Below are 19,578 nucleotides of genomic sequence, written 5' to 3' on the forward strand. Positions count from 1 at the left end.
GTAGGGAGAAAGGGAGGGAGGGAGGGAGGAGTACAATGGTGAAAAATTAGTTTGGTTTTCTCTCCGTTAAAAAGAAAATGTCTTTTGGACTATTGATCTTCTCTGGATAAGAGATTGTGAAATGTTTTTCTTTACCTTTTGGGTAATCTGCCTGGAAAGCAAAGATTTTGTCTTACCAAAAGAATTTTTTGTGTTTCATGTTGTCTTTATCAGGTCTTTGATTATGTGGGAGAATTGAGTCTTCTCAATGTGAAAAGAGCTATATTTTCATTCACAGTTTTGTAACCTTCTGTATTTACCTTAAAATTTTTTTGATTGTCCCTTTGGTTAAATAGATAATTAAGTATTGTTTCATATTGACTTGTGATCCTGTTTAATCAAATGTTCAAACTTTTTGACATTTTTGGCAGCTTCCCAAAATCAAAATCTAAATGGAGTCTTTTTGACCTCAAACTAGTTTTGAGATTTCCCAGAGGGTCCTTAGAAAATCTCAAAAAAACTGTCTCTCACTTTATAAAAGAGATGTTAAAACAATTAGGGGTTTTTTTGGTATGTTAAAATACATGGGGAACATTGTCAAATAAGAAATATTACACTTTCTTAGGTTATATATGTATGGATATATGTTACTAATATAGATATTCTAGACTTGTTTGAACTTCACAGAAATTTGTCAATACCCTCATTGTCCAGTTATTATCTTAAATTGTCATATGGCACAAATTCATGTCATATGCTAATCCAGGATTACCCTTTTCCCTATTTTTCTAATGATATCTTAAATTTTATTGTCTACATGTAATATTTTATAATTAGCATTTGCCTTTTCCCATTTCTTAATAGAAGAAACCTCTGGAACTTATGAAGTAGATAGTGACAGAAAATTCATTTCAAAAATCTTTGAACTGGGCTTCCCTGGTGGCTCAGTGGTAAAGAATCTGCCTGCCAATGCAGGAGACACAAGTTCAATCCCTGGTTCGGGAAGATCCCACATGCTGTGGAGCAACTAAACCTGTGCACCTCAACTATTAAGCCTGTGCTCTAGAGCCCACATGCCGCAACTACTGAAGCCCTAGTGCCCTAGACCCTGTGCTCAGCAACAAGAGAAGCCACCACAGTGAGAAGCCTGTGCACTGCAACAAAGAATAGCCTTCACTCACCGCAGCTAGAGAAAAGCCCAAGCAGCAGTGAAGACCCAATGCAGCCTAAAATAAAATATTACAATAAAAAATCTTTAAACTACTTCAGAATTAATAAACGTTAATAGTTTACTCTGAAACAACAAACTATTCCATATTGTTCCTATCTTTAAATGAAATTTTTATTTTTATTTTGGTTTTTTTGGCCACATCACATGGCTTTATGGGATTTTAGTTCCCTGACCAGGGATTGAAGCCAGGCCCTTGGCAGTGAGAGCTCAGAATCCTAACCACTGGGATCACCCAGGAATTCTCTAAATAAAGTTTTTATAATTTTGGGTTTTATATTTTGTTCTGTGAGCCATTTTTAATTCATGTTTTGTATATGGTGTGAGGCAAGGGTACTTTTTTTGTATACTGATGTCTGCTATAGACTGAATTGTTTGTGTAACTGCGAAATTCATCGTTGGATGGTATTTGGAAGCAGGGCCTTTGGCAATTAAGCCATGCAAGTGGAGCCCTCATGAGGAATTAGCTTCATTATAAAAATGACCCCAAAAAGCTCCCTTGCCCCTTCTGTCATGTGAAGACATCTGGTTATGAACCAGGAATCTGACCCCTACTAGATACCAAATCTGCCAGCATCTGATCATGGGTTTCCCACACTCCAGAACTATGAAAAATTCCTGTCTGTGGTATTTTTGTTATAGCAGTCCAAACTGACCAAGACGACATAGTTGTTCTAGTATCATTTGTTGAAAAGTCTTTCTCCACTGAATTCCTGTGGGTCCTTTTTAAAACATGAATTGACAATATACATGTGGGTCTACTTTTGGATTCTGTCTTATTCCATCAATCTATATGTCTATCCTTATGCCATACTACACAGTCTTGATTACTGTAGTTTTAGTTAGCCCTGAAATCAGGCAACAAGTCCTTCAACTGTGTTCTTCATTTTCAAAATATTTTGGCTATCCTGTGTCCTTTGCTTTTCCATATAACATTGAATTTATAGATAACTTTTGGAGAGAATTACCATATTAACACTATCAAGGCTTCTAATCCATGAACAGGGTATCTTTTTTTAACTCAGGGCTTCTGATTCAATCATAATTAAGTATATGTATCACATAATTTATTAAACATATGTAAATAAGAAAGTCCTCATTTGGAAAAAGCGACATACTAGTGGGTTAAATTAAAATCCCTAACATTGAGAGTTTTTAATATTTTTAAGAGCACTGTTACAGTTTTTAGTTGGAATTGGTCTGGAATGGGAAGGGATATTTTCAGTTTGAAACTCAGTTGTGTAACCCTCTCTGATTATGTGTGGACAAGTCCTTTGAATTTGTGTAGGAAACCAACCAGGAGACTTTTTAGAGAGAAAACTCACACTAAGAATGGTATATAAATTTAGATATGGCTTCCCTGAGGTACTGTGGTGTGTAGTTCAAATAATTATCCACTGTTTCATCCATAGATATGTCTCAGGATACAATCCCCAGGGGACCCAAAATATATGAGTCCTGTAAGAGATAAGAAAGTACTATAAGCAAATATAAAATGAACTAAATTGTTAATGACTACTTTGCTAAGAACTATGTAATATAATGGAGCCCAAACTGCCCTGGGGCAATGCCACCAGGGTAGATACAACTCTGAAGTTGGGAGAGGGAATTTACCCACATTCCTATAGAAGTCAAATAGGGGCTTTGACCCTTTGGGGACTAAAGGGAACCAGAGGGGCTTTGTCACCATAAGGACTCCATCATATCAATAGCTGTCAGCAGAGGGTACGGGGCCCGGCAGAGCAGGCATGCCCAGCAGATATGGTAGTATCCAGAGAAGAGTGGCAGTCTCTTCTCAGCTGCTTAGACTTGTTCCTAGGCATTGGTGAGACCTACCCTCAGCTCTCTCCTGAGTGTCTGACAAGGTTCAGAGTCCTACTGCTACAAAGGAGCTCTCCCAACACAGCTAACATATCCAGTACCTCATCTGATCCACTCAGCAGATTGTGAGGCAAATTTTATTCCCATTTCACAAATGACAAGACTGACCTTTAGAGCACATGGATCTGTTGTAACTGTCAGGTTGATTCCTCGAGCTATGAGTCCTAGATGTAATGTTTTACTTATCATTTTACAGTCTGACAACAGGAATCTTCATTGCCCTCATAAACTCACTGAACATTTCAATTTTTTTTATCATGTATTGATTTCTAGGAATTTTTTTATTATGACAAACATCATTTAAGAAAAAGTAGAGATGAGTGAGTGAAGACAAGAAAAAGAATCACACATGTTGGGAGGAGCTATAGGATGGTAGAGGACCCAGGAGAAGGGCTGCCAGTGCCCACTGACATGGTTACAACTAGGGGAAAACATGGGGATGGACATACCTGTGGAGGAATGGCATGGAGGTACCATCTGATAATTGGACTCATCTTTGAGTACAGGCAAAACCTATTTTCTGGCTACAATGCAGGAAACAACTATCACCTAGTTTTTAGTTTTCATGGTTTTCTCTGTGCACAAATGCATTATGCAAACATTTACTACTTTTACAAAGTGAAAAGTGTTAGTCACACAGTCATGTCTGACTCTTTACGATCCCATGGGCTGTAGCCCACCAGGTTTCTCTGTCCATGGGATTTGCCAGGCAAGAATACTGGAGTGGGTAGCCATTTCCTCCTTCGGGGGATCTTCCAGACCTAGGGATCAAACCCAGGTCTCTCGCATTGCAGGCAAATTCTTTACAGTCTGAGCCACCAGGGAAGCCCTTTTACAAAACTGGTTTGATACTATACATGTGGTTCTGAAAAGTGTTTTTTTATTGCTCTTTTTACAGTGTACCATGAACATCTCTTCCATGAACGTGGGTGAAAACCCCCTACTGAAACACAGAGCACTGTAGTTGGATCAAATGGCTGCTGGTAAGGACAGTGACACCTAAAGCAAAGTATCAGCTTGAGGATAAAACACATAGCCTGGCAAGTGACTGCCAGGGAAAGCAGGGTCAGTGATATTCTCATCAAAGAAACCAGAATCAAATGCCAAGGCATTAAAGATATGGGATATCATGTATGCCCCTTTGGCTCCTCCCTCCTCCCTTCATTCCCTTGACACCCCATTGCCCCTTGGGGTGAATGGATCCTGTACATTTCTTTGTATCCAATGAAATCCACCCATTTTCTGTCTTTTCCTTAGCTCCTGAAGCTGAGCCGTTGACAGATCTCCACATTCTCTGAGTATCTCCTCACCTCCCAGATGCCTTTCCTGTAAGTTGTGCTGATAGTCCTTGGGGGAATCCTGTTCGTTTTTATTTTTGCCTTCTGGGGCACATAATCTTCAGCAGGGCGCTCTTTGGCAGCACACAACTGGCTCTCTGACTTTGCCTCGGACTCTGGCTTGCCCTTCTTGAGTGGGTTTCCCTCAGCTTCGAACTTGCCCTGCTTTTCTTTCTTCCCCTCATCTGCTGGTTGTCCCTCATGTGCGGGTTGTCTCTCATCGTCCGGCTGTCCCTCATTCTGGAGCTCTCATTCCTATTCTGACTTCCCCTCCACTTCCGGCTTTTCTTTCTCATCTGACTTTCCTTCATTTTCAGGCTCTACTTCATCTTCTGGCTTTCCCTCACTTTCCAACTTTTCTTCATTTTCATTGCAGTTTTTCCATGTTGAGATGTCCCCTCCTTTTCCTGTCCTGGGGGATGAGGGTGGAAGAGACAAAGAGGAGACAAGGGAGACTGAGGGCTTGGGTGGAAGGCAGGTCTGGACAGCACTGGCATCTCACCTGCGTCAGTGGTCCCCTGACCTGGCCCAGCCTAGTGTACCTTCTGCCTACCCTTTACCCCACCATTCCTCCTGCACTGACAGCCAACCATTCAGTGGAAGGCCCTGCCACCTTGTACCATCCTTTAGCGTGGTGGGGAGGGTGTATATTATATCTGGTGGGGGGATGGGAAGTGGGGCCCTCAAATGCTGCCCAAGCTGTGCCCCCCAGCCCCATGCCTGTCCAGTGCCCTCCCATTTTTCACTGACGTGCAGGGATTCTGGCCAGGTTTCTCCTCCTTTTCTAGCCTTGCAGAGTGTTGGGAACAGACATGCAGACCTGCAGACAGACAGAAGACAGAGAGGGACTGCACAGTCCATGGGCTGGGGTCCCTTTCCTGAATCCGGGCCCTCCTCATCCTCCAATTTTTCCCCTACCTCTCCTGCATCCCAGCCACTATTACTTTTCAGGCCGCAGGCACCAGACCAGGATGCTTTCCAAACTATTTTGGGTCCCTGTGTCTTCCTCCTGTGCAAGCAACCAGCTGCATCCCTACCCCTTTACGTGAGGTCAATTATTTCCTCCTGGGCTCAGAGTGTGAAAGGGAATTATTTTTAGAATTTGTCTAAGTTTCACCATCGCACTGCAGGGGCACACCCCCCACCCCCGCAATTTCAGGCTCAAAAGTGGGTGGAGGGCACAGAGGAGGGCCGTTGAGGAGGAGACGGGGCCATCTGCCCACGTTGCGCCTCACCATTCTCCACATTCATCTCAGGACCCCCTCCTCTCTTCCCGTCTCTCCCCACTGCTCCTGAATCCTAGTCCCATCAGCTTCCACCCCTGCCCAGGACGCCAGCAGTGACCACCTTCATACTGACCTGTGGGGCCCAGGCCGGGTCTGTACCTCCTTGGGCTTGCCTAAGCCCTCTCGCCCCTCACCGGGGCAGCTCTGGGAACTGGTTCTGCATGGGCAGGGCGGGCATGGGGGCTGCTGCCCATGTCAGCGCCCAGCCGGTCATGTGACCGTGGCATCACCTGAACCAGGTCCCCCACCCCACTCCCTCGCCCCCAGCCCAGAGGGACCCAACAACTCCGGAAGGTGGGGGCCGGCGGAGGGTGGTGGTTGGAGAAGGAGGCATTACCGATAAAGCAGGAGTGGAGAGGCTTCCTGACTGCACGTGCTTTACCTGGAGCATCTCGGGTCTTCGCTCAGCATCCCTCTGAGATGCCCATTAGCCCCAGTTGTAGCAGCTGATCACAAGGATGGTACCAGACTTTGCCTAGAGCGCCACACAGCCCCACAGCCCGCTTTCAAGACGAGCTCCTCCTGACTCTAGAGCCCTGGTGCTGGTCCCACCAGGGAGCTGCGCTGCCACCTTGTGTAGCTGTGTCCTGAGCCTCAGCTCTTCTCAGTCCATGTGTTCTCTCTCCCTGACTCTGTCCGTTTTCCTGTAAACACAGATTCCCAAATCTACATATCCAGGTTATCCCCTCCCCTGAACCTCAGACTCATTTTTGCTTTCCCACCAAAAATAAAGGTAAGTGCTTATTTCCCCAGTTTTCAACATAATATGACATACTTTTTAATTTTCACTGATAAGTGAGTAGTAGTATATCCATGGCATTTTATTTTGCATTTCTGTTTAATAGCAAATTAAATATCATTGTGAATTGTCTGTTCATGTCTTTTCCACATCTTTTTCTTTTAAAAAAAATATTTTTTATTCATTTGGCCGCACCATGTCTTAGTTGCAGCATGTGGGATCTTTAGTTGTGGCGTGTGGGATCTAGTTCCCTGACCAGGGATCAAACCTGGGCCCCCTGCATTCGGAGCATGGAGTCTTAGCCACTGAACCTCCAGGGAAGTCCCTTTTCCACATTCTTCTATTGGGTTATTGCTCCTTCGCACTTTTCAAGTGTTCTTTATACATTATATTAGGCCTTTGTTATAAAAGTTGCAAATATTTACTTCCAACTTGTTAGTTGCTTTATTTTTTTATGATGTATTTCTGCCATGCATTAAAAAATAGTCACATTTATCAGATTTGTCTTTTATTGCATCTAGATTTTTGACTCATAGTTAAAAACTCTTTTCCTATATGAGGTCAAAGAGTAATTCCCCATTTTCTTTTAGTACTCATAAGGTTAACTGTATTTTTCTTAAGGGCATCTATGGTTAAGGAGTAAAGGTTAAGGAATAAACCAGTGTTAAGTGAACTGAAGCTTTAGAAGACTCAAAGCACTAGAATAACAAAACTCAAAGTCCAAGTCTTATTAAAAGGGAAGGAGTTTCCTAGGAACTCCAAATGTTTCACTTTAAGGGTAATTATAAACTGGAAATAAACTAGCCCTCACGAAGTCTTTTAGCTTGGCTTTGCAACATCTAGGTGGACTGCTACTGCTAAGTCACTTCAGTCGTGTCCAACTCTGTGCGACCCCATAGACAGCAGCCCACCAGGCTCCCCTGTCCCTGGGATTCTCCAGGCAAGAACACTGGAGTGGGGTGCCATTTCTTTCTCCAATGCATGAAAGTGGAAAGTGAACGTGAAGTTGCTCAGTCGTATCCAACTCTTGGCAACCCCATGGACTGCAGCCTACCAGGCTCCTCCGTCCATAGGATTTTCCAGGCAAGAGTACTGGAGTGGGGTGCCATTGCCTTCTCCGTCTAGGTGGACTAGTAAAGTTTAATTTTTGAATATAGATTATGGTGGTTTTAGACAGGAAGTATCCTTATGCGCCTAACCAGTGCAAACAAAATCTTCTTTGGAGAAAGATTCCATCAACCTCAGCCTCAAATTATTCCAACAAACAGCTATTTAAGTACAATGCCCATACACAAAGATAACCAGAAAAACAAAGAAAAGAGACATCATAGATAAGAAGCACTATAGGCAACAGACAACAGAAGCAGATCCATTAGCTTTGAATTATTCAAATTATCAGATACAGACTACTAAACCACAGTGCTTGGCATCATGAACTCAATGGACATGAGTTTGAGCAAACTCTGGGAGACAGTAAAGGGCAGGAAAGCCTGGCATGCTGCAGTCCATAGGGTTTCAAAGAGTCAGACACAACTGAGTGACTGAACAACAAAACCACAATGCTCAGTGTATTCAGATAAATAAAATCCAGTCTTGAAATTTTCAACATGGAACCATAAAACCAAAAAAAAAGTAGGGAAAAAAGAAAACTCCAAAACTGAAAAATAACAAAGCTGAAATTAGAAACTCAGTGGATGGCTTTTAACAGCAGATTAGATGCAACTCAAGAGAATTAAATAACTGGAAATTATATTCAGATGAAATTATCTGTAAGGCTGCACAGGTGGTCAAAAATATGGAAAATACAGACAAGACAGTAGGATAAGGTCTAATACATGTTCAATTGGAATTCCAAAAGGAAAAGAGAAATGGAACTGTTCAGAGGCAATCTCTGAAGATTTAATGGCTGAGGATTTTTCAAAACTGATGAAAGATATTGATCCATAGATCCAAGAAGTCTAACAAATCCCAAGCAGGATAAATAAAAAGAAGCCCGTGCATAGAATACATAATAGTGAATTTACAGAGAATTCAAGACAAAGAGAAAATCATAAAAATAGCCAAAAAGATAGAGTATGCCTCAAAAGGAACAAAACTTTGGCTAATTACTGGCTTTGCAACAGCAATGATGAAAGCATGAAGATGGTGAAGTGACATCTTTAGTATTTTGAAAGAAAGTAAATACCAACCAAGAAAATAACCAGCAAAAATACCCTTCAAAAATGAAGGCAAAATAAAAGCTTTATAAATAAACCAAAACAAAGAGTTTCTAGCAGCAGTCAGAAACCAAAGGAAATACTCAATTCTATGGGGCATTTTTCAGATAACAGGAAAATGATCTCAGATGGAAGACTGGGGATGAAGGAAGGAAAAGAAAGCAATTAAAAGGCTAAATATTTATCTATAAATTTAAATCAACACTATATAAAATAATATTATCTTGTTAATTCATACTGACAACACAGGAATCAAGAGGACTAGAGTAAAAGCATTTAAAGTTCTGGCATTATATAAAGAGTATGTATAAGTATAAATTAATGTTAGCCTTTAGTTAGTCAAGAATATGCTATAATTACTGGATTATTGGGAATTAAGGAAGACTAAGAGAATAAAACTTCTAAGCTAAGAGAGGGGCAAAAATAAGAAAATAATCAATCCTAAGGAAGAAAAAACTAACATAAACCAGATGGGGTATAAGAGACGGAATGTGATGCAATGGTTATATCCAGTATTAATAGCAGTAAGTACATTAATGTAAATGGTTTACATGAAGCAATTAAAAAACAAAGATTTATGGACTGGAAAAACCCAACTATATACTATTTACAAAAGACATATCTGAAATATAAAGATACATAAAAACTGAAAGTAAAAGCATAGGGGAAAAATAACATGAAAACACTAACCAAAAGAAAGCCATTATAGTTAAATTAATAACAAAACAGACTTTAAAGCAAAAAGCATTACAAGACATAAGCATCACTTAATGATATTTAAAATTTGTATGCATTTATTAAACAGACCTCAAAATAAATAAATCTGACAGAACTACAAGAAGAAATAAAAAAAAATACCTTCCATTTCAGTGTTAACACTCCTGTCTCTATAACTGTAAATATTTAAAATGTTGAAAGAAAAAAAAAAAACTAACCTAAAATTCTATATCCAGTGAAATAATCCTTCAAATGTGGAGGAGAAATAAAGACTTTCTTAGACAAACAAAAACTGATGGAATTCAGCATCAGCAAACCTTTCCTTCAGGAAATGTTAAAAGATTTTCTTCAGGCAGCAGAAAAATGTTGCAGGCCTGCAACTCAGGTCTACATAAAGGAAGAGCACTGGAAATGCAATAAATGAAAGTATAATGAAATCTTTTGTCTTATTCTTAATTGATGTAAAAGACAACTCTTTATCTAAAGTAATAAAATAACAGTGTATTAAGTGATTGCAGGAAATGGATGAGTGAAATGAATAATGAGCACTTAAGGTACCTGTACTACATATAAGTGAAGCAGAACAGTGTTATTTGAAAATGTTCTTATTTAAAAATGTAAACTCGAGGAAAATCATTGAAAAAATTTTAAAGAAATATAATCGATACACTAAGAGAAGACAAGTGGAATCATGTAAAATACTCAATTAAAACTAGAGAAGGCAAACTTCCCTGGTGGTCCAGTGGCTAAGACTCCACACTCCCAATGCAGGGGACATGGGTTTGATCCTTGATCAGGGATCTAGATCCTACATGTTGCAACTAAACTGAAAGATCCCACATGTCATAACTAAGACCTGGTGCAGGCAAAAATAAACTAGAGAAGGCAGAAAAAGAAGCCTCTGGCAACAAATAGAAAACAGTTATAAACATGGTTGATACTAAATCCAAATATATTGAGTCATTTTAAATATGAATGGTCTAAATACATCAACTAAAGATTGGAACTATCAGAGTGAATTAAAAAAACCAACTATATGCTGTGTACAAGAAGCCCACTTTAAATATAGTGAGTGAGTGAGTGAAAGTGAAAGTTGCTCAGTCGTGTCCAACTCTTTTGAGACCCCATGGACTGTAGTCCATGGAACTTTCCAGGCCAGAATACTAGAGTGGGTAGCCTTTCCCTTCTCCAGGGGATCTTCCCAACCCAGGGATCGAACCTAGGTCTACCTGCATTACAGGTGGATTCTTTACCACTGGAGCCACAAAGGAAGCCCAAGAATACTGGAGTGGGTAGCCTATCCCTTCTACAGGGGATCTTCCTAACCCAGGAATCGAACTGGGGTCTCCTGCATTGAAGGTGAATTCTTTACCAACTGAGCTATTAGGGAAGCCCCGATAAAGAGTGAGAGGTTAAAAGTAAAGCAACAGAGAAAGATCTGCACTAATAAAAAAAAAAACCTGGACAAAAAAAGAAAGCTGGAGTAGTTACATAATTTCAGACAAAGCAGAACAAGGAAAATTATCAGAGATCAAGAGGCACTGCTGCTGCTAAGTTACTTCAGTCGTGTCCGACTCTGCGATCCCATAGACAGCAGCCCACCAGGCTCTGCTGTCCCTGGGATTCTCCAGGCAAGAACACTGGAGTGGGTTGCCATTTCCTTCTCCAGTGCATGAAAGTGAAAAGTGAAAGTGAAGTCGCTCAGTCATGTCCGACTCTTTTCGACCCCATGGACTGCAGCCTACCAGGCTCCTTTGTCCATGGGATTTTCTAGGCAAGAGTACTGGAGTGGGATTTGCCTTCTCCAAAAGAGGCACTACATAATGACAAAGGGATCAATTCTGAGCAAAACATATAATAATCCTAAACATGTATATGTACATGACAAAAGTGTCAAAATATATGAAGCAAAAACTGATAGAACTGAAAGGAGAAACAGACAAATCTATTATTATAGTTACAAACTTTAATGCCCCCAATCAGTAACTGACAGATTAAGCAGGCAGAACATCAATAAGGATATAGTCAGAGAAGGAAATGGCAACCTACTCCAGTATTCTTGCCTGGAGAATTTCATGAACAGAAGAGCCTGGTGGGCTATAGTCTATGGGATCACAAAAAGTCAGACACCTAACTGAGCGCCTAATACATAGTCGACCTGAACAGCATTATTAATCAACGTGATTTAATTTACCTTTATAGGACATTCCATTCAACATTCAAGCTCATATAGAACATGAGCTCAAGAGAGTCCATAAAACCCACCTTAACAAATTTAAAAGAATAGAAATCATAAAAGTATGCTCTCAGTAGAATTAAACTAGAAATCAATAATAGGATAGACGGCAAACCCAACTATTTGGAAATTAAGCAACATATTTCTAAATAACACGAGTCAAAGAAGAATTCTCAACAGAAATTTTAAAATGCTTTGAACTAAATGAAAATACAACATATCAAAATGTCTGGGGTAAAGCAACAGCGATGCTTAAAGGGAAATTTCTAGCTTAAACGCATATATGGAAAAGAAGGTTCTCCCATCAATAACCTATGCTTTCTTCTTAGGAAACTAAAGAAAGAAGAGTAATTTAAGCCTAGTGAAAGTGAAAGTTGCTCACTCGTGTCCGACTCTTTGTGACCCCATGGACTGTATAGTCCATGGAATTCTCCAGGCTAGAATACTGGAGTGGGTAGCCTTTCCCTTCTCCAGGGTATCTTCCCAACCCAGGGATTGAACCCTAGAGCAAACAGGAAAAAAGAAATAACTAGAGACAAAATCAAAGGAAAGTAAAAACAGGAAAACAACAGAGGAAATCTACAAAACCAAAAGTTGGTTCTTTGAAAGGATAAAATTATTAAATCTCTTATGAGGGTAACCAAGAAAACAAGAAAGACTCAAATTAACAATATCAGAAATGAAAGTGGGGTTATCATTCCTGATCCCATGGACATTAAGGAGGTAATGAAGTAATACTATGAGAAACTCTATGCCTACAAATTAGGTAACTTAAGATGAAATGGACTAATTACTCAAAAGATACAAACTCCTAAAACTCACACAAGAGGAAAAAGATAACCTGAATAGTTCTGTATCTATTAAAGAAATTGAATAAGTAATTAATAACCTTCCAAAGATAGAAATCACTAGGACCAAATTCTACCAAACATTTAAGGATCACCAGTAAACATTTAGAAATCACCAGTGAAATCTACCAAACATTTAAGTTAGAAATAATACCAATTCTCCACAATCTCTTCCATAAAACTGAAGTAGAGAACACCTGACTCATTCTGTGAGACCAATATTACCCTAATTCCAAAACCAGATAAAGATACTATATGAAAGGAAAACTACAGACCAATATCTCTAATGGATACAGACACAAATCCTCAACAAAGTATTATAAAACTGAATCCAATAATGTATAAAAAGTTATGTGCCAAACAACTGAAATTTATTCCAGGTGTTTAAGGTTGATTCAACATTTGAAAATCAATCGATATAATCCACTACATGTTAACAGACTAAAAAAGAAAAATTAAATGATATTATTTGATACAGAAAAAGTATTTGACAGACTCCAACAACCATTCATGATAAACGCTTTCAACCTGGGAGTAGAGGGGAACTTCTTCCACTTGATAAAGAATATCTACATGGTGACTGAACAACAAAGACTCCAAGAAACTAACATTATACTTAGTGATGAAAAAGGAGACACTTCACCTGGAGCGTCAGGAACAGGGCAAGGAGGTCCTTTCTCATTGCTCTTATTGAATATCATACTGGAAGTCCTAGCTAGTGCATTAAGACAAAAAAGGAAATAAAAAGTGTGCAGATTAGAACTGAGGAAATAAATTTATCTCTATTTGCAGACGACATGACGGTCTATGTAGAAAATGCCAAAGCATTGACAAACTCCTGGTCACAAGATCACAGGATGTAAGTTAATATATAAATTTAATTGCTTTCCTATATACCAGCAATGAACAACTGGAATTTGATATTTAAAAGTGCATTTATAACAACATTCCCACAACACAGAATGTGACAAAAGACTCTAAGTATATCACAAATGCATGAAACAACTTCACTGAAAGGGATGGAAGAATAAGGCACCGATACAGGTAACTTTGGAAATGAGTAGAGTCTGTTAAGATTAAAGACAAAATTTTCTCTATATATATTTTAAAACATATAAAGATGTATATATATACATATATATATATATAGAGAGAGAGAGAGAGAGAGACAGAAAGAGATGCATATATATCTTCTTTATCAACTGAAAGGGCCTAGAAGCAATGATATCCAAATGGTAGGGTGTACACTTAACACCTAAATCTTGGTTTTTAGTACAAACCAAAGGTACCAGGGTCCCTTGGAGAAATGGTTGATTCTAGGATTTGGGCAGGAAATATGCAAGACATGACTAGACCATTTTATAGCACCAAAGTTTTATAAAAACACACACATGTACACAATGATGGGGGTATGTTAAGTAGATGGAAGAGCCAACTGAAAGAACTTCTAATGGCCAAAAGTGGAAAAATTTGAGCAATGAAAATATATGTAGTAGTATTAGAGTCCAAAGTATATTAAATAAATGGGGAGAAATCAAATATGCAGAATTCCAAATAAATGTTGGAGATACTCCATCTTCAACAAGATTGAACATAACACTGCAGTCTTTTAAGTGTAGACTGTGCAGAGTGATTTTCTTCCAACGAGTATAGTCTAGAAAGGGAGAAATAAAACAGTAACTTTACCATGTAGAATCCTGAGAACACTACTTCAGCCAGGTGACCAACATTAACATAAACAGTGATAATATTGATAGTATGTACCCTTTATATGATTCCATTTTGCCTGTGTGATCCTCTTCCCAAAAAAGCACTTAACACCTGTCTAACCATAAGAGAAAAATCAAGCAAACTGAAACTGCAGTACACTAATCAAAGTACCAGACCAGTGCTTCTCAAGAGTGTCAAGGCATAAGAAACAGGGAAAGTGTGAGAAATTGTCACAGCCAAGAGGAGCCTAAGGAGACATGATGACTAATTGTAAGATGAAAACCTGGATGGGATCCTGGGACAGAAAAAAGACATTAGGGAAAAACTGAGGTACTCTGAATAAAGTATGTATCTTGGTTAATGATAATTTATCAACATTGGTTCATTGTGATGAACGCTTCAAGCTAAAAAGATGTTAATAACAGGTATGGGGTATATGGAAACTGCATCATTGTAATAATTCTGTAAATCTACAACTGGCCTAAACGTTTATTTAAAGAAACACTATAAGCAAATAAAAGGCTAATGAAGAGACAGGGAAAAAAAATCACATAGGTAGATGGGTCTGCTGTAATGATAAGCCAGGGTTTAACAGGAATTTCCTAGGAGACAACTTCTAAGAAAAAAGCGTCAGCAGACATGAGATTAACAGGTGAGAATAGCACAGCATCTGGTCACAGATTTTTCTCCTGGCTCAATCTCCAGTATCTAAATCCAGTGCAGATGGCTGTACACAGAAACACACACAAACCAACAAAATACTTAGAAAGGTATGTTTTATAAGAACTTTATAAATAGCAAGACCCAAGTGACAACCAGGTGCTACCCAGGTGAGTTAGGGGAACTCTACTGTAGAGAATTCTCCACCTTTCAGTTGTGACACGGTGTTGCTTTAGGCCATCATGGTCTCCAGCCCATCGGCAGTGGTGGGAGCCTTAGGAGGGTACAGTACCCACAAGCAGAGGCATACCAGCCAAGAGTCATGACATTACCCCAGCTGGAGAGGGCCACCCACCTCACAGCTGTCCGGACTTATTCCTGCACACACTTGAAACCTCCTCAGCCCTCTCCAAAACATCTGCTGGGGCTCTGGCCCTGCTAGTGCAGGGGAGAGGGTGGGAACCAGCTCACATACTCAGCATCTTATTGAGTATTCTCCACAGCCCTAGAAGGCAAGTTTTATCCCCAATTCACTGATGCCAAGGGTCTCCCTTACAAAAATAAATCTGTAATAACTGCCAAGTTGATTCTTGCACCTTTGAGTCCCAGAGGTAATGTGACTTTTACTCAGTTCACATCCTGGCAACACAAATTTTATTTGTCTCCATTGCCTTCAGAAGGCACTTCACTGAATAGTACTTGATTGCCTGATATTGCTTTCATATTTTTTATCTTTCATTATTGCTATGATAAAAAGTAATCTGTGTTTTTTTAAGAGAATATAAACAGATGAACAAAAAACAGAAAAAAAATCACCCACAGATAACCGCTGTTGATTTTTTAGTAGACAGTTTTCAGTTTTTCCTGTACATGGATCACTAGTAAAGTATCTTTGTAGTTTTACAAAAATGGACTGATGCCATATATATGGTTCTGAAAACTATTTTTGTTTTTAATTTTACAATGCACCATAAACATTTTTCCATGCAATGGATGAAAATCTGCTACTGAAACAGAGGGCTGCAGTTGAATAATCAGAGCAACACCTAAAGTATAGGATTAGCATAAGGTTAAATAAAACACAAGGCCTGGTAAATGCCTGCCAGATGCACTACACAAAAGGAATGTCTTCAAAGCCCCTCTGCGGGGCCCTGCAGCCACCCCTGAGTTCCCTTGGGCCCCTTGGGTGGAAGGGGTCCTGTAAACTTTTTTGCATCCACATAAACCCCCCCAATTTCTGTCTGGTTTTCTTCACCTCATCCTCTACCCTGGCCATCTCATCAAATTCTCTTATCATCTCTTCATTGCTCAAATGCATATCATGTATGGCCTCCTTGTATTCCTTGAGACACTGAGCCAGCCCCTTGTTGGTTTTTCTTTTGGCCTTCCTGGGTACATCCTCCCCAGCTGGGCGCTTCCCGCCAGCCCTGGGTTCCCTTGGATCCCTGGCTGCCTTGTCTTCTTTTGGTTTTCCCTCACTCACTGGCTTTCCCTCGCTCTCTGGCTTGCCCTCACTCTCTGCTTTACTTTCTTTTGCTTTTTCCTCACTCACTGGCTTTCCTTGGCTCTCTGGGTTTTCTTCTTTTGGCTTTGTCTCATTCTCTGGCCTTTCCTTAACCTTTAATACTTCCTCATCTGTCTTTCCCTTGTGATCTGTCCTTCCCTTGTTTTCTAACATTTCCTTGTCTTCCTTAGTACAAGCTGCTCCTGGTTTTCCTGCATCCAGTGGCTGTTCTTTGTTTTCCATCTTGCCTTGGTTCTCAGGCTTTGCTTCATTTTCACTGCAGAGTTTTTCCATGTTGAGTGTCCCCTCCTTTTCCTGTCCTGGGAGTGGGGCGGGGGAAGAGAAGACAAAGAGGAGACAAGAGAGACTGAGGTTTTGGGGGTGAAATGCAGGTCCAGATAGTAGTTGTCATTTCTTGCCATTTGTCAGGGATCTCCTGACCTGGCCTGGCCCTCCGAGAGTGCCTTTTGCCCACCCTGTACCTCACCATTCCTCGTGCACACGTGAGACAACGCTTCCCTGGCAGGCCCTGCCATTTTTCCTTATGCTTGCTCAGCGCGGCAGTGTGTAAATGTGTTGGGAAGTGGGCAGTGAGGCCCCCCAATTCTTCGCGGGCGGTCCCTCCACACTCCCCACCCCTCTGGGTCCCTGTCCAGTGCCCTCTTCCTTCACTGACCTGCGGGGATTCTGGACAGGTTCCTCCTCTTTCTATAGCCCAGTAGAGCGCTGGGAACAACAGACACGTAGACCTGCAGACAGACAGGAAACCGGGGATGGGCATCGGTGGATGCACAGGGAATCGGGTCCCTTTCCAGAATCCCTGCCCTCCTCACCCACCGTTTCCCTCCCCCACCCCCTACTCCGCCCCCTGCACCCCAGCCGCCATTTCTTTTCACGCCTCGGGCGCCAGACCAGGATGTTTTCCAAACTAATTTTGGATCTCTGCGTCCTTCTCTCCCAAAGGCAACTCGCCTCTCCACCCTTGAGGTCAACTTTCTACTCTACGCAGAGTGGCAGAGGGGATTTATTTCCACTGCCTCACTGCTGGGGCGCCCCCTAGCTCACAATCTCCGGCTCCAAAATGGACGGAGGGCAGAGAAGAGGATGTGTAGAGAAAGGGGAATGGGTACTTGGGGTGTCCGCCTTCCCCTCCCTCCGCCCAATGGCCGCTTGCTCCCCCTTAGCCGTTATCCCACCGCCATCTCTAGCTACAGTCTGGCCAGCTCCCCTCGACCAGAACCCCATCCCCAACCTTTCTCCTTTCCGCGCCCGTTCCTCCCCCATTCCGGTGTCCCACAGGCAGCGACGAGAACCCTCACACTGACCTGAAAAAATCAGGAGCAACAACCAGGGGCTCGCAGATGGCTCCGGGTCCGACAACACCGAGGGAGGGCCAGTACCCGGACCAGTGCCCACTTCTGGGCCCAACGGTCACGTGAGCGTCGCGTCACCCGAGCTCCGCCTCCGCACCCCGCCCACCAACCGGCGTCTGCTAGCCGCCCACCGCCTCCCTCGGGCAGGTGTCTATTAACCTCTCTGGGCCCTTTTGTCCTTTTCCTCTTCTTGAGAAGTTGGTCAAAGAAATAATTTTAGTAAAAACCAGAGGTGGGGACTTACTTGGCAGTCCAGTGGTTAGCACTCCGCGCTTCCACTGCAGCGGGCACGGGTTCTATCCGCGGTGGGAGAACTAAGATCCCACATGCTGCCTGGCGCCACCAAAACAAAACAAAACAAAACAAAACCAAACCTCAGAGGCTTTTTTTTTTTTTTTTTTAATGGGTTGGGCAGTCTGGGGGAGGAGTCTAACTTTGCTCTTAAATTCCATTGAAAGAACGTAGACGTATAAATGAAATCCTATGACTGTGAACTTTAATATTGTACAAAGAGTAGAATATTGCACTTTTAGGAAAAAAATGTTACCGTCAAAGTGAAATTGTCCCTTTTTCCTGGTAGCAAAACATAAGTTTTCTAATGAATTATTTAGATCTGAAAATGATTTTATATTTGAAACAAAATGAAAGAAAGAATGATTTTTATTTTTAAGTGAGAGAATGAATACACAACGGACGATGACCAGATGACAATAGAATTGCAACCCACAACCTCTGTAGCAAGCAGCTGCACAAGCCAAACCACAGCCTCTACAGCAGTCTTCTGGACTTGATCAATGACTACCAGCCTTCCTATTTTTGCCCTGCCACTAACTAGAGAAATCTAAATATGCTCCCCAAACCAATCACATAAAATACCTCTGGCTCACCAGCATTTCACTGCCAACAACTTCCAATCAGAGAAAAGATGGTCTTCCTTTTTTTCACTCTAAAGTTTTCCCATTGCCCTGCCTGTCTTTAAGTCTCTGCCAAACACAAGTTAGGGTGGCTAACTCCCTTGTTATAACAAGCTCTGAATAACTAGCTTCTGCTTCTACATAAGCTTTTCGTGTAGAAGGTCTTTAAAAACACAATAACTGAAAGTTGAACAATTAAGAACAGAACTGATGGATTTGATTACATGAAAATGTAAGAGATTGGGGACACACGCATTTCTTCCTGCTCTTTTTTTTAATTTTTTTATTGAAGTATATTTGCATTAAACGTTGTGTTAATTGTTGCTGTACACCAGTGACTCAGTTATGTATACATATACATTCTTCTTTATATACTTTTCCATTATGGTTTATCACAGGGTATTGAATATAGATCCCTGTGCTATACAATAGCACCTTGTTTATCCATTCTATATATCAGTTTGCATCTACTAACCCCAAACTCCTGCTGCTATCCTCTACCACTGACGACCCCTCCCTGCTCTTGTAGAGTATACTGGTAAAAATTTTCTGCAGGGCAATTTTGTAAATTGTTTAAAAATAAAAATATTTGATATTTTGGTTCAGCAATTCCAACTCAAATATTTACCCATGGAGATAATTAATAAAATGCTAAAACAGAATCTTGTGTTTTAATATGTTTTTTAAATTCCCATACCAATTATTTATTATGCATTTATCCTTTGCTGGAATTGGGGCTACAGTAGTGATTCTGTAGGCTTTGTTTACAATGGGGAAAAAGGGAACATCACAATTGTCCATCAGTACAGATATAGTTGCCTATCCCTTCTCCAGGAGATCTTCCCCACCCAGAAATCAAACCAGGGTTACATAATCTTAGTATATTTGTTTACCCTGGTTATCTTTGGACATTTGGTTAGAAAAATAATCCTTTTATGTTGGGTGCTCAA

General features: G+C 40.8%; 2 protein-coding genes across 3 annotated transcripts; both read right to left on the reverse strand.

The window, feature by feature from the left end:
- Positions 1-4,007: 4,007 nt before the first annotated feature.
- TCEAL3 (transcription elongation factor A like 3) lies at positions 4,008-5,905 on the reverse strand. The gene is given in 3 exon segments (XM_055565310.1): positions 4,008-4,449; positions 4,452-4,887; positions 5,846-5,905. Coding segments are annotated over 3 exon segments (696 nt in total). The 3' UTR covers positions 4,008-4,249.
- A 9,750-nt stretch (positions 5,906-15,655) lies between these two features.
- Positions 15,656-17,834, reverse strand: TCEAL4 (transcription elongation factor A like 4). Of its 2 annotated transcripts, none has more exons than XM_055564515.1 (3): positions 17,667-17,834; positions 17,018-17,090; positions 15,656-16,656 (listed from the first exon to the last, which is right to left on the reverse strand). In XM_055564515.1, the coding sequence occupies exon 3, from the start codon at positions 16,633-16,635 to the stop codon at positions 15,949-15,951; it is 687 nt and encodes a 228-aa protein (XP_055420490.1). In that variant the 5' UTR covers positions 16,636-16,656; positions 17,018-17,090; positions 17,667-17,834; the 3' UTR covers positions 15,656-15,948. The 2 variants fall into 2 exon arrangements, with proteins under 2 accessions (XP_055420490.1, XP_055420489.1); XM_055564514.1 differs by having other exon boundaries at positions 15,656-16,661; positions 17,667-17,830.
- Positions 17,835-19,578: the final 1,744 nt, after the last annotated feature.

The sequence above is a fragment of the Bubalus kerabau genome, chromosome X, assembly GCF_029407905.1.
Source record: "Bubalus kerabau isolate K-KA32 ecotype Philippines breed swamp buffalo chromosome X, PCC_UOA_SB_1v2, whole genome shotgun sequence".
In the NCBI taxonomy this organism is placed as follows: Eukaryota; Metazoa; Chordata; class Mammalia; order Artiodactyla; family Bovidae; genus Bubalus; species Bubalus kerabau.

What these genes read in the sequence shown, in the direction of transcription:
- TCEAL4 (XM_055564515.1), bottom strand. Translation starts at nt 16,635, where the DNA reads ATGGAAAAACTCTGCAGTGAAAATGAAGCAAAGCCTGAGAACCAAGGC.